The 15,165-nt window shown below is 32.4% G+C and overlaps 1 protein-coding gene across 1 annotated transcript in view; it reads left to right on the forward strand.

Annotated features, from left to right (window-relative positions):
• Positions 1 to 14,174, forward strand: part of NAMPT (nicotinamide phosphoribosyltransferase) — a 33,359-nt gene extending 19,185 nt beyond the window's left edge. The window contains exons 7-11 of the mRNA XM_011372509.2: positions 1,835 to 2,060; positions 3,932 to 4,051; positions 7,465 to 7,605; positions 8,831 to 8,965; positions 11,168 to 14,174. Coding sequence (XP_011370811.1) covers positions 1,835 to 2,060; positions 3,932 to 4,051; positions 7,465 to 7,605; positions 8,831 to 8,965; positions 11,168 to 11,278 — 733 coding nt within the window. The 3' untranslated portion in view covers positions 11,279 to 14,174. The remainder of the gene's footprint in view (positions 1 to 1,834; positions 2,061 to 3,931; positions 4,052 to 7,464; positions 7,606 to 8,830; positions 8,966 to 11,167) is intronic.
• The last annotated feature ends 991 nt before the right edge of the window (positions 14,175 to 15,165 follow it).

A 15,165-nucleotide genomic window follows, 5' to 3' on the forward strand; every position in this document is an offset into this window, starting at 1 on the left:
TATATAAGAATATTTCAGATGATCTTAAATAGAAAAGTCTTAAAACAATAGCATAGTATTGTCAGTAGAACTTTGGACTGACAGGTTGGGAAACCTGAGTAACCTTAGAGCTGACATACTTGGGTGGCCTTGGGCAAGTCACTTATCTCTCTGTTCTTCAGTTCCTTCATCCAACCAGACAAAAGGAGGAGCTAAGATTTTACATCTCCAACATCAGAAAGTCATTGAGGATAAATGAACTGACATCTAAAATAACTTTAAGAGAACTCTAAAATTTAGAGCACTGCCATCATTGTTATAAATATTTTCTTAAGGAATATATGAATCTGGACTTAGAAGTATTTAGTATCAGAACTCTTCCCTCAAACTTTGGAAAGATATCACATTTAATTTGGTGCTGTAAATTGTAATAATAGCATGAATAGAATTCTTTGAACAGATATTTATGTTCTCCATATACCAAATACTATACTAGAAGAATTGATGTAACAACTGGAATGACCTGTAACTATAGGAGTTTTTTCTTCCATTACAAAGCTCTCCAGTACTGATATTTGAGCTTAATTCTCTCCACAATAAAGAGGACAGTAGCATTTCTTGATAGAAAGTTGGCATCATAGCTACTAGCTGCCTCTGTAACTGTTTAGAAGGATATTCACTGTAAAATGAGTTTTATATAAATAGGCTATCTTGCCTTTTTAGACAAGAGAGGTATCTGGGTAGCTAAGTCTTTATAACCCTGAATTGTACATAACTCTGCTATCCCCAGCATACCATTGACAGTGTGGGAAAGTTGTTTACTCCAGTCTTTTAGAAAAAAATAAAATGACAGTTTCAAACATAAATTAGTATGGCTCTTCAATTAGTTTTGAGATAAACTTATAGTCACATGGGGTTCTATAATAAATAAATGAATTGTCTTTACATTATTTTACTTAGGAAAATGGGGTAGAGGCAGACTAGAAAATCAGAGAGAAAGGAAAATTGCTCGGCATGAGGAAATAGTAGCAATTTTCAAATTCATTATTAGTGTTCTGTTTAAGAATTTTAAAAATCATACATTAGCTAACCAGCAAGTACTTAAGTTACATATATTCATCTATTCAATAAGAATTGTATTGAGAACATTGTAAAAATGACTATAACCATTCTTGCCCTATAGAAATTCTCACACTCTGTTTCCCATCTTAATTATGCTTTGCTCTAACTAGATATTAAGATTCTTATTCCCTGGGCAAATATTAATTGGTAGTGGATAATCTGTAAATGAAATAAAATACTACCTATTACTGGACATTTGAAGATATAACAGGTTAAGAGTTAGTCAACTGTATGTATGTATGTATGGTATAGTATGAGTAATTGTCTTTAAGTATAAGATTTTGAAAAGTAAAAGAACAGCAAATGTATGTCCCTACTGTTATTGGTATATGGTTTCGAAAATTCACAGAAGGGAGCCAAGTAATTACATCGCCTAGCAAATAATGGGAGCATGTGTTCATTTTTTCTAACATCTAGGCATAGTGAATAGAGTGCAGGTACTTTTTTAGTTCACTGATTTTAAATGGGTAGATTCAGGGATACCAAAAAGATGGGGGAAACCGTAGTTGGTTCAATATGACTTAAAAGCTAAAATAACTATTGGAGAGGAATTTTAAAAAATTGGTCAAGGGGTGGTTTGGCCCACATGTTCAACTAAGCTTCTGATCTGCATTCATTAAATCACTCACTTTCTCTGCAGTGTTGATGATGTAGTATAGAAAACATGAGATATCATTTAGGAACAGATAATGTGTCTGCCTAAGTAAATCTTTATTTTCATTTTGTTTTCTAGTACCATAACAGCATGGGGGAAAGACCATGAAAAAGATGCTTTTGAACATATAGTAACACAGTTTTCATCAGTGCCTGTTTCTGTGGTCAGCGATAGCTATGACATTTATAATGCGTGTGAGAAAATATGGGGTGAAGATCTGAGACATTTAATAGTATCAAGAAGTACAGAGGCACCACTAATAATCAGACCTGATTCTGGAAATCCTCTTGACACTTTATTAAAGGTAAATTTTAATACGTAATTTGATTATTAAAATGCCTGTAGACCAGCTGCATCAACACTACTTTTAATTGCATTTATACATACACCATTACAGAACTATCTGGACCAGTCCACTTATTTTAAAGTTGCAGCACAGAGAGAGTAATAGATTTGCCCAAGGTCATACATTAATAACAGAAGGGATACCCAGAGTTAAGCTTACATACACTGTCAGATAGTTAAGTACTGTTGAATAGATATGTTCTACTTTCAAAATTAATTAATAGCATTACCATTTTAACCAGTCCTGTGATTTGGTTAGCAGTTTATGGTTTCTTTTCCATTATCACAAATCATTGTTATACCTTTGACGTTTTTAGTGCAAAAAAATATATATGTGCAAGGTAATGTGGAATAAAAATAATTTGAAAATACTTTTCAAATACTGATTCTTTAGAGATACTGTTGATCCTTAATGTAGCAATGTTGCATTTTTTTAGTGTTCAGGACTTGGTTTGCCTTTTTTGAAAAACACTAATAAGAGCAGGTTATTTGATCTTTACTACTAGGAAAACACTGTGTTAGGTGCTTAACTTTTAATCACTATGAAAATCCTGTGACAAATATTCTCTTTTATATAGACAAAGAAACAGGCTTAGAGAGGTTAAAGTAACTTGCTCAAGGTTACAGAACATAAACTAAGTCTCCACTGTAGATGGAATAAGCTAAGTCTCCATTGAAGATGTTTCTAGCGATCACCTTCCCACTTTACCACACTGTTTTCTAGCTAATGATTAGATGATAAATTATCCCTTAAGCTCTGGAGATCATCTCTAAGGAATTTAAGGAATGTATTTATTGAACATTAAATGTTGAGAAGAGCTAGAAGTAAGTCTTTTCTTTCAGCAGTTCAGAAAAAAGTCAATGAAACCCACTGGTTTGCGTTCTAAAAAGGCAGTGGTGGGGGGCGTGTAGAATCAAGGGAGGTCGTTTTCTATCCTAATTAGTAATAGGCCAATCTGAAAGTCTTGGCCTGAAAGATCAACAGGTTTGGTTTTAGCAAACTTAACAGGTTTCATGTTTTTCCTGTTACCTAATAAAAATGTATAAACCTAGTTTTAAGAATAAACTGAGTCATTTCTGTGGAATATTCTCATTGTTAGAACCATAAACCAATTTATTTAGGAAAAAGGAGTGATTATTGGGAAGAAAATTTGTCTAATGAGTCTTTTGTATCTCTGACCAAGATTTCTGAGAAATTTTAAATCAATGTTTAGGTATTTCAGCTGCTACAAAACTTTCAGTAGTTAATGAGTGGTATGATTTGCATATTATCCAATTTGGTTTAAAAAAAATGGGTGTCATCTTTAAGTGAGGAGAATTTCAGAGAAACTGGATTATATATGCTTCATTTCTGCATATCATTTCTCTGAACTTGGTAATTCAAATGGATTTATATTAGTTATATCAGAATTAAACCAAACAAAACTGTTGGGCACAAGCAGAATAAATTCAAATCAAAAGTATAATCATGAGTTTGTTAAATGATGCTTTCTATAAAGTATTATATTTGCTGTTTTAAGCTCTTAAGTTAAAGGTTTTTTCCTGAATCTATTTAATAAGAAAGATGTAAGAGAAAAATCTTATGTTTTAAGCCACTTTATCATGTAGATTGAATTGATAGAAAATAGTATGCTGGTTTCTAGCATAATCAAAAGGAATTGAGACTAAATTTGAGAAGGCTTATACATTGTTGTAAAATTTTTTAAGTATTTTTAAGTATGATTAATTTTATATTCTCAACATTGTCTAGCAGTCATTTTTTTAACTTTGGAACGCTTTTACACTTTCAGTTTTAGTTATTTTGTGTTTGATATGTATTTTTCTGTACAGGTTTTGGATATTTTAGGTAAGAAGTTTCCTGTTACTGAGAACTCAAAAGGCTACAAATTGCTGCCACCTTATCTTCGAGTTATTCAAGGAGATGGAGTAGATATTAATACCTTACAAGAGGTATGTGTTTTATATTAAATGTTCCAATAAGGTAATCAGGTAATTAAGGTATAGTTTGATAAACAGCACATTAATAATTTCAGTTAATTATCATTTTTTTGTAAGTGTTTATAATGGTATATGTCTTTTCTGTTAATTGCTTAAATTTTATAAATAATAGTAACTTAAAGCATTTAAGTACCAACCAAACCACATTTACTATTTCCAGTCCTTACTGACCACCTTACATCCTGAGCCTAAAGAAATATCACTATGAAACAAGAAAATGCAAGTGAAGGAATGTTCCTTGTATATAAAACAAAGTCTTGATCCTGTTCAATATGGAGTTTCACGTACTCTATCTATAACAATGTGAAACTCAAACCCAATATATACTTTTTCAAAAATTATAAAATGATTTGTCAGCTCTTCTAAATTAAGCATTACTGTTAAATTTAACCAAATAGAGTATAATATTAAAACTTTTGCCTCTTCTGTTTTCAAATAAGCTTCTGAAGAGCTATAATTTCATTTTAACTAATACCCAAAGTATGCCATAAAATTTAAGGATATCACTGATGTCATAATTTGGATTGTCTGCTATTGTAAACCACTGACATTTTAATATATACTAGTCTCTGATGGTATCCACTTTTATGATACAAGTATCAAAGGATTTTTCTGTTTGAGTTTGGTGTGGTTAGAGTAAGGTCAATACTATAAATAGTTTGTTTTCCAAAGATTTGTTTAAAAGTAAGAATTACTGCATATAACAAACATTATTTCTGCGGTAATATATATTTAGAGTTCCCAAAGATTGTATCTGGCATAGATCTCTTGCAATAACAGGAACAAGGTTTCTTTCACCAACTCTCCCAGACCGCTTTGCCTAAGAAAAGTGGGAACTCCCCCAACCTCTTCTGAGATATTTGGTGTTGGGACATTAGGGGCTTTCATTTGAAAAGGGAAGAGAAAGAAGAAAAGTCCACACGAGGAGGAAGACCTGAGTATAGAAATATCAGCTGGCACATGTAATTGCTGTTGTCTCCTTAGCTTAGCTGAGTTAAAGATTTCTTATCTTGGTATCAGAGTACTGTACCAGTTTCAGAAAACCCATTAGCCCCATTCTCTTCCCACTGCCCTTCCTTGTTCCAGTGGTGAGCTCTTTGAGTCTTTCAATCAGTATTTAAACTTCTCTCTAAAAACCAAAGGTCTCAGCTTTCCTCTTTTTTTTTGGTTTTCCGTCTTTTTTGTTTGTTTGTTTGTTTGTTTTAAATAAACTTTGAGAATGTATGTGTGTTTTAAAAGTTGAAAAACAGCTCAAAACTTGAACTTTTCTTTTTAACTGTAACAGGAAGCTAAATATTGAGACAAATATTTTTTGGCACTGGTAAAACCTTAAACAGAACAAGCAGAGATTGAATAGTTTGTGTAATGCAGATGCACTCATACGTAAGTTTACTTAAAGGGTGATCCTGCTTTCTTTATATTAGAGGTAGGTCAAAATAAGTTTTTAGAAGCAGGAAGAATTCATATATTGTTTTTGCTTTGTACATATACTAAATTAAATACCATAACTTTGACAAAGTTAAAGATCTGTTTAATTTCAAACAGCTCTCACTTCTTTCATTGACTGTCAGCCTGTTGGACTGCTTACTCAGTCAGTTTTTTGGTGACATTCTGTGAAGTTGCAATGTAAGCCTACTAAAAGGTTGTGTATACCACAATCAATCTGCTTATTTTTTTTAAAAGGCAAAAATCTCTTTTATGTTGGACAAAACATGAAAGTGTCTGTTTTCTCTTTCTGTTTGTGTATCAGTTAAGAATTCAGTCATTAATGACATTAAAATGGCACCTAATTCTCAAAATTGGCAAGATTTCTTTGCAAGTGAAGTCCTACATATGTTAAACACTTCTTCCTCTTTAGCTATCCCACTATTCTTTTCCTAGAACACTTTTCTCTACCTTTCTACGAATTTTCTGAGAAATTGCTCCTGATCTTCACAACTTTGGTCCAGAGATTTACTAGAAAACATTGGTTTTATGTAAATCCTAATGATAGCACATTAAATTTTTTTATCTAAATGTAAGTATTGTGAAAACATTATAGATTATAGGAAATGATTCAGATGTATGGTTGTGATAACAAAAATATTTTATTTAAATGCTAATGGCATAATATGACTTCTCATTTCAGTTACTTAAATAACTTGGGATGAAAATAGGAAAATAAAGAGTAGTGTCTGACAATAATTTATGTCAAATTAGGTCGTCAGATTTCTTTCTGATTTGTATGTGTAAATATTTTTAAATAGTAATTTTTCCCTAATTCTATCATTTCCTACACTCTTAACAGAACAATTCACTTAAACTTTGAATTGTCCAAATTTTATAACTTTTTGGTGAATCTATATGGCAAGAATATCCTAAAGAAACTGAACCAGCAATACAGAGCTATACATTGGATGATTACTGTTCTTTGTAATTTTCTCATTCTTGTGCTTCTTGAGGCATATCTAAAATCAGGTGACAGGCTTGAAACTTTTTTTTTTTTTTTTTTTGCCCAAACCGCCTTGCCCTCCATCTATCTGTTTTCCTTTTTTCCCTTCATTTTCCTACTCTACTCTGCATTTCTTCCACATTGAAATTCACTCTCTTGAAACATTCCTTAAGTTCACATTTTTATAAGACTTTTATTGTTGTTGTCTTAGATATATTTGTTCACAGTTATTTCAGTGAAAAATAGATCTGAATGTGGGGACCTAGGGTACTTGAGGTTCATGTATAATAATAAAGATTCGAGACTAGGATTATGTACAGTCTAAGGAATCACTTTAAATTGTGTATTTTCCATCTTGACTCTTCACATATAGCAGTAGAATTAGATGGTTGGGGTTTACAAAGGTTAGTTTTCTAAATATGGGTTTGTTAAAAGATAAAGGTTCTTAGAGTTTATATAATTTTTATATTGCAGTGTCCGAAATAATAAGTTAGGTTGAGACTCTTAGTATTTGAGGGGAATATGGTGAATTTTTAATGATTCACTAACTTTAGGAGACAGATGAGAGAAGTTTACTAAAGTAACCTTTGATAGTTGTAGCCAGTTTTTTCTCACTCCCTCTCATTTACTTCATTTCCCCAACCCTAACCACAATTATAGTACAACAACAACAGATTCAGTAACTTTGAACAAAACCCTTTGCTTTCACACTATCCCTCAGGCTGTTTTTTTTTTGGGTGGGGTGTATCTTTTAAAAGAGACAATGGTGAGATATAATTTTGTATAGGCTTTAGTCTTCTATCATCATTTACTGTGTTATAAAACAGTTCTAGAATAGTTTATTCATCAGTATGGCCCATGGAAAATTACCTGCTTCCTCTTCCAAATTACTTAATTTTTACTTGTTTGTTTTCTTTATCTTTTAATCTTGTAGATTGTAGAAGGCATGAAACAAAAAAAGTGGAGTATTGAAAATGTTTCCTTCGGTTCTGGTGGAGCTTTGCTACAGAAGTTAACAAGAGATCTCTTGAATTGTTCCTTCAAGTGTAGTTATGTTGTAACCAATGGCCTTGGGGTACGTCCTTTTACTTTTACTCCTGTATTAGTACCTTTTTTATGTACCTAGGTAGAATGCGGTTATTGAACGCAATAGTCAAAGGATGATATGGTCTTGAACTGAACTATTAATATTGTTGGATACCACTGACTTTGACTCAGAAACAAGGAAAAAAAAGAGACATTAGATAATAAATAACATGACTTAGGAGAAAAAAGGAGACTTGGAAAAGGGGGGAAAAATAAGGCGAGAGATTAGGTAAGAGACATAATGCAAATCAGTCATTTCCCACTACTTCAGTATATAACTTTGAAGTCAAAAAGTTGGCATTACTTGAGAGGGAGTGTCAGCTAGCCTAGCCAATGTATATTAAAGGTAAGCAAGTATGTAAACACTATCAAAACAGACTTTCAGGAAGGTGGAGTATGAGATTGGAGTCATGATACCAGAATCATGTTCCAGCAGCCTTAGAACAGTAGAACCCAAGCTGCTAGGCAGCTGAACAGCAATCCCCCTAGATGTTCATACACTCTTAAAAGTCTGTGGGTCAGTGGTTGGGGGTGAGAGAAACTAACAGCTCTCTTAAGAACAGGGTTGATCCTCTCCTTTACTTCACCTCCATCTTTTTTTGTAGAGTTCTGAGACTGACTCATCTGTTTTTCCTTTCAAAACTATCACTAATTGCTTCTATTATGTTTTGTTTCTACCTTTCTGATTCAAAAACATTCTATTCTCTTCAGGTTCTCTGGGTCTTTTTCGCTTCTGATAGTATCAAGGGTAATAGAGTAAAACGAAACAAAAGGGAAAGGTTATGAAGTAGGAAAGCTTTTACTTTAGTAAAATCCTAGTTCCCTTGCCACAGATTATATAATTCGGTTGACTTTTTTTTTTTTTTTTTTGGTTTGGCTATACTTTAGATCAGTTTAAAGGCAATTTGTAATATAAAAAGAGATACCTTAAGGATCACATGTTAACTTCAAAGACTATCTAAAGTGGAGTATTCGGTATTCTGCACTGGTAAGGAAGGATAGCCAAGATTTTGGCTTGTGTTTGTATCTTCCTAACAAGACTCTGTCTTCCAAAACAGGCCAGAATTATGTTCTAAAAGCCCAATATAGATTAGTTTCATTATACCTACAAATGCTTTAAAACATATGTAAATTATGTATATACTTTTTTTCCAATGGAGTTGAGTGATCATTTCTGACAGTCTTCTTTTTCTCTTTTTTAATTTGTATTACAGATTAATGTCTTCAAGGACCCAGTTGCTGATCCCAACAAAAGGTCCAAAAAGGGCCGATTATCTTTACATAGGACACCAGCAGGGAATTTTGTTACACTTGAGGAAGGAAAAGGAGACCTTGAAGAATATGGTCATGTATGTATCCATGCTGATTGGGTTTTTTGTTTTTGTAACAGTAGTAGTTTGGCTCTCCACATTAAGAAAGGAAACTTTTATGTTATATTTTGATTTCAAATTATTTTCAGAACAATTTTTTTCTTGAAAGACAAAACAATTTTATTGTAAAATATATATAACAGCTGACCTAGACTACCAAAATAAGATGAAAGATATTAGTGGCTAGATCATAAATATGAGACCTGTACATACATTGAGTGAAATACTTTGTAACGTTCAAAAAAAGTAAAAGTTTTTCCACATAGTGACTGATGAGCTTTTAAGCAAACTGTGTATTTGATCTTACTGCCAGTTAGCAATGAATCTTTTCTGAAGAGGAATAGTTAGGAATACTTAAAGAATGCTGTTTTAGACTTCTCATAACTTCTTATATTATAGTAAACTCTGGTAATTTTAATGGATAAAAGAAGGGCTATCCAAATTCTAAAATGTTAAATATAATTCCATTTTTAAAAACTTAATGGAATCCTGATGTTTTCTTTTTAGTCTCATTTGATTCTCACAGCAACTCTATGGGCTAAAAAGGCAAATTATGTCATCTTAGTAGTGTAATGTGAGAAACTACGTGACTTGATTCAGATTACATAACTAATAAATGTTGACCCCTAGGCTCAACCAAGTTTTCTGATTCAGGTCAACCAAACTGGAAAAATATATAGTATGCTAAAGTCCATATGAGCTAATGGCCTTTAACATACAAAAACATATTTACATTCATGAACTCAAAGTTATAAATTTCTGTTTCTCAAGCTACTAGATTGAAAAAAATCTCATTTTTAAAGGGAAACTACTCATGTATATTCCTGTTCTCAAAGAAAAGTTTACATTAAACAAATACTAATTTATTACTTTAGATTCTTTATACCATATCAAATATTCTTTGTTACTTTCGTTATATTCTTCTAAGATTGAGCCAAAATTAATGAAATAACATTTTTCTGTTATCTTTAATGAAAAATATATATGTTCCTAAACAGTCTTTTAGAATTAGATCCCTTTATATGGTCTGTTAATGCAGTTCTTTGAGTAGCCTTCACTTAACTCTTATACCTATCAAGACTTTGCTGAATTAGTTTATTCCAGATGGACTGACATCATTTTAGACATGGTCATAACTATTACTTAAAAAAAGGCTTTGATTTTAAGAGTATGTGAATGATATTCTAGAACATTTGAAGCAGTAATCAATTTATAATTAAGCATTTTGATTTAAAAATTGGAACCACCATTCCTTGACAGATCGTATTGAACTTTATGCAAGAAAATGCTATAGCTAGAGCAGTATGATTTGAAACAACACAATGACAAAAAATATTAGATAATGCCATATGTATCTCACAGTCTTCAGACTAGATGGAAAAATTTAGGCATGATAGATTAAAAATTTAGGCATGATGGATTTTTCAAAGAGAAATTAGAGTTAGATAATTCCTTAGCGAGAGAGGAATGGCTTTAACAGACCCAAAAGGGAATTTAGTCCTAATTTCTCAATTTATATTTGTTACCCTTGCATGGATCAGATGGATTATGTGTATCAGTGACTTTTCGAATATACGTGGTCTTTTTAAATCAGTCACTATGCATTAGTCAAGAATTAGTAGTTATTTTTGTTTCTGTTTAGTTTTGGTTTCTTGTTTTTTAGAGGTGTGTGTGTGCTTGTTTGTTTGTTTTTTGTTTTAAGGCCCAACTCAGTGACTAGGAAATTTATTAAATTGCAGGTTGATGAGTTTAACTGGTATTGGGTCTATTGGCTGGGAACAAGGGAAGATCTGGCAGACTTTCCTTACTGCTCTATCAGTCATGCTTATCACCGATAGTGATAGTTCTAGGCAACCAAGCAACAAGCATCTTCTGTCTTGAAAAAAAAAAAAGATGGGTCAACTAGGTTTTTCGGTTTTTCTTTTAAGGAAAATTGTTTTCAGAATGTAATATTTTGATCATTCCCATTCATAAAAGTTAAATATTTCTATGTAGCCATTTTAGATTATACCTTGCTCTGCCTGCCCTACCAGCATTCTTTGTGTATAAAATCATTTCATAATTTGAACACCATCAACATCTCTATTTGACTAGTCAGTCTAATTCATCGAAGCATTCATTACTTAAGTAGTTTGCTTGGTAGTCTAATTATTAAATTTTAGTATTGTTGTATTTGTGCAGGATCTTCTCCATACTGTCTTCAAGAATGGAAAAGTGACAAAAAGCTATTCATTTGATGAAGTAAGAAAAAATGCAAGGCTGAATATCGAACTGGAAGCAGCACCTCATTAGGCTTTGTTTTATGACTGGGTCTGTGTGCTAGCCTATGTGTGTGCGTGTATGTGTGTATTTACGTGCATGCACGCACGTATATACCTGTGTGTATGTAATACATGATGTTTATTGTACAGATGTGTGAGGTTTTCTTGTGTTTTATGATACATTACAGCCAAATTATTTGTTGGTTTATGGACATACTGCTCTTTCATTTTTTCTTTTTTTTCAGTGTTTGGTGATCTCAAATTAAGAAATGCACTTAACCATGTAAAAGATTAATGCTAAAGTCAGCTTTTTAGGGCCCTTTGCCAATAGATAGTAATTTAATCTGATATTGATCTTTTCACAAATAACAGAACCAAGAAACTTTTATATATAACTGAAGATCACATAAAACAGATTTGCATAAAATTATCATGATTGCTTTATGTTTATATTTAACTTGTATTTTTGTACAAACAAGATTGTGTAAGATATATTTAAAGTTTCAATGATTTAACAGTCTTTCCAACTTTTCATGATTTTTATGAGCACAGACTTTCAAGAAAATACTTGAAAATAAATTACATTGCCTTTTGTCCATTAATCAGCAAATAAAACATGGCCTTAACAAAGTTGTTTGTGTTATTGTACAATTTGAAAATTATGTCAGGACATACCCTGTAGAATTACTAACCTCACTGCCCCAGTAGAATATGTATTAATCATTCTACATTAAAGAAAATAATGGTTCTTACTGGAATGTCTAGGCAGTGTACAGTGATTATATACGTTGGTCATTGTATTGTACCAGTAAAATGCCAAATTTGAAAGGCCTGTACTGCAATTTTATATGTCAGATATTGCCTGTGGCTATAATATGCACCTCAAGATTTTAAGGAGATGTTTTTAGAGAGAATTTCTGCTTCCACTATAGAATATATACATAAATGTAAAATATTGACAGAAGTGGAAGTAGTGTATTTTAAAGTAATTACACTTCTGAATTTATTTTTCTTATTCTATAGTTAATATGACTTAATGAATTACTGGAATGGATAGTAAGTGTACTTGTTTTAAATTTTTTTATTCTGTTATATTTTTCATTAAGATTTTTAAAAATTAAATTGGATATTAAATTGTATGGTTATCACTTATTAATTTTAAACTGAATCCCTCAATAAATACTGAAGCAAGTTCTTAAATGAAGATAAGTTATCCCTAGTGAAAAGCATGACAACATGAGTTTGAATAGAAGGATCTTAACCAAAAACTGAAGGTTGGCTAAATTCTAGGTGTTCAGCATCAAAATGTCAAAGAGTGATTAACTGCTAGATTCTGAGTCGGTCATCACATCTAACTGGAGACCAGTTTTTTTATTTTTTTAGATGATTCTTTTATATTTAGGTCTTGTAAGGCAGGGGTTGGACAACTACGGCCTGCAGGCCACATTTGCACTGCTCTTTTTCTGTAAATACATCTTGCCTATGGCTGCTGAGGACAGTAGGAGAAATTGAGTAGTTGCAATAGTGACCACATGGCTGCCTACAAAGCCTGAAATGTTTTATTACCTGGCCCTTTACAGAAAAAATTTCTTGACCCCTATTCTAAGAAAAGGAGTGTGCATTGAATTTTAAGAGAAATACTGATTTTCATGGACGGGAGGCTAAGTTGATACAGAGTTTGTCTCTTTTGTTCTTTGTTTTCTCATTTAAGAATCTGATATTGGAAGACTAATTTAGAAACACTTTAACAAGATGACATTAAATGTGAAATTTTAAAAGTTGAAAAGCCATAAATCATGTCCTCTAAACAGTTACATGAGAAAATATTTTATCAGTAGAGTAACCTAATGAGAGGTGAGTTGCCTTTATTAAACATCTTTTATAAGCATCATTAAAAAATATATAGGTTTTTGCAAATGATTTCAAACACTTGTTTAACGAGAACAATAAGCATTATTCACTTTTAGTAAGAACTTCATCCTGTAATGTCTGGTAGAAAGTAATTTTAAGCTGAATTTTTTTAATGTATCTAAAGATTAGTAGTATTAAAAAGAGTACACACCTTCACAAAATGTGCTAAGGGGCTTATAGAGAATCAAGGAACTATTTATTACCAATAACAACTTTGATAACCATCTATAATTTTGATTTTGTTTAAACATTGGAATTATATTGTAGATTATATTCTTTGTGTACTATGAATTGCAGCAGTTTCAAAGTATTTAGAGGAGGATTATAAAGCTTTCAGTGAATGCTAAAATCTGTACATTTGTACTTGGTCATAGATTGGGGACTGGAATGATTAATTTTATTAGCTCTTAGCCACTTGGAACTGATTAATCCTGAATTTCCATCACTAAGCTCTTAGTATTAGGCCATCCCCATTCTGAGTAGCAGTGGTTAACATAGATATCAAATAGAACTCTGCTGTGTGTCACCCTTAAATCAGCCTAACTATTCCAGACAAAAGCAAATGGCATGTGTGGGTTTGCTTACGTCATTAGATTTGCAACTGATAACAGTTGATCCCCCTCAATTCATAATATCATGAAGTGTTTGTATTTTAAATAGGAGATAGGAGTTCTGTATTAAGACTCTTTATTTGTGCTATATACTTAAAAGCAAAATGGTTTTAATGATTATCCCTTATTTCCTTTAATTATTATGAAAAAATATTTTATAATGAAATCCATCTTGGAAAACTAGAAAGAGAAAAGCGGCAAGGTATATATTGTTCTGTTTGCCATAATTTAGAATTCTGCACTTAAACAAGTATTTTGTAGTTTTACATTCCTTTTTAACCCATTCAGTGGAGAATTTCAGCTTTTCTCCAAAGTTGTGTGTTAAATCTCATATGTATTCAACATCAAAGATAAACATGTAATAAACATGGAAATAAAGTTTAGCTCTATTAGTGAAATCTTAAATTTGACTGTGTTCTTCAAATAATGGCATTTCCAGACTTGCCTTTTTAAGGTATTTCTTCAGTTCAAAGAATTAAAGAATGAGAGAAGGAGAGGCATCAAAGATGACTCTTATTTTCTACTCTAGGCAACTATATGAATGGCAGTGCCTCTTACTGAGAGAGAACACTTGAGAAAGACCAGATTTGGTGGGAAAGAGCACAATTCCTATATTAAGATTTGAGATGACTTTGAGAACACTTGAGAAAGACCAGGTTTGGTGGGAAAGAGCACAATTCCTATATTAAAATTTGAGATGACTTTGAGACATTTAAATGTACATAAGTTGGATATACAGATTTGGGGACAGAAGGATATCAAGGTAGGAGTTTGATGTATACATGATCACTGGAGAACCAGGAAAGGCTACTTCTCTAGGGAGAGTATAGACTGGCCTGGCAAACCACAGGCAAAATCCAACCCACCGTCTATATATTTAAAGTTTTACTGGAATACAGCCGTGCCCATTGTTTATTGTCTATGGCTGCTTCCACGCAACAGTGGCAGAGTTGAGTAGTTGCAACAGAGACCTTGTGGCTTGCAAAGCCTAAAATTATTTACTAAACGGTATTTTTTTAAAAATGTGCCAATTTCTGCTATAAAGAGAAGAGGACCCAGGGCAAACATAGGAACTCTTGAAAGTTAAGTGGCAAAAGATGAGCAGGTAGAGGAGACTGACAAGCAGTAGCTAAAGAGGTGAAAGGAAAACCTGGAGGAATAAAGTCATGAAAGCCAAAGGAGTTTTTATGCACAGGTGTTGAATGCTGCTAAGATATCAAATAGAGTGAGGAATTAAGCCCGTCTATTGGATCTAACTTCTCTTCCAGGTAGTAGAGGAGGCAGATGTCAGAAAGAAGCTATCTTAGGCAACTGAATTTTGAGTGTGAAAAAGAGAACGTAGCAATTTAGCTACTGCTTTATCTCTGAAAAGGACCCAGGAAAGATGAAGTTGAAG

This window comes from Pteropus vampyrus, unplaced genomic scaffold, assembly GCF_000151845.1.
Source record: "Pteropus vampyrus isolate Shadow unplaced genomic scaffold, Pvam_2.0 Scaffold208, whole genome shotgun sequence".
Lineage (NCBI taxonomy): Eukaryota > Metazoa > Chordata > Mammalia > Chiroptera > Pteropodidae > Pteropus > Pteropus vampyrus.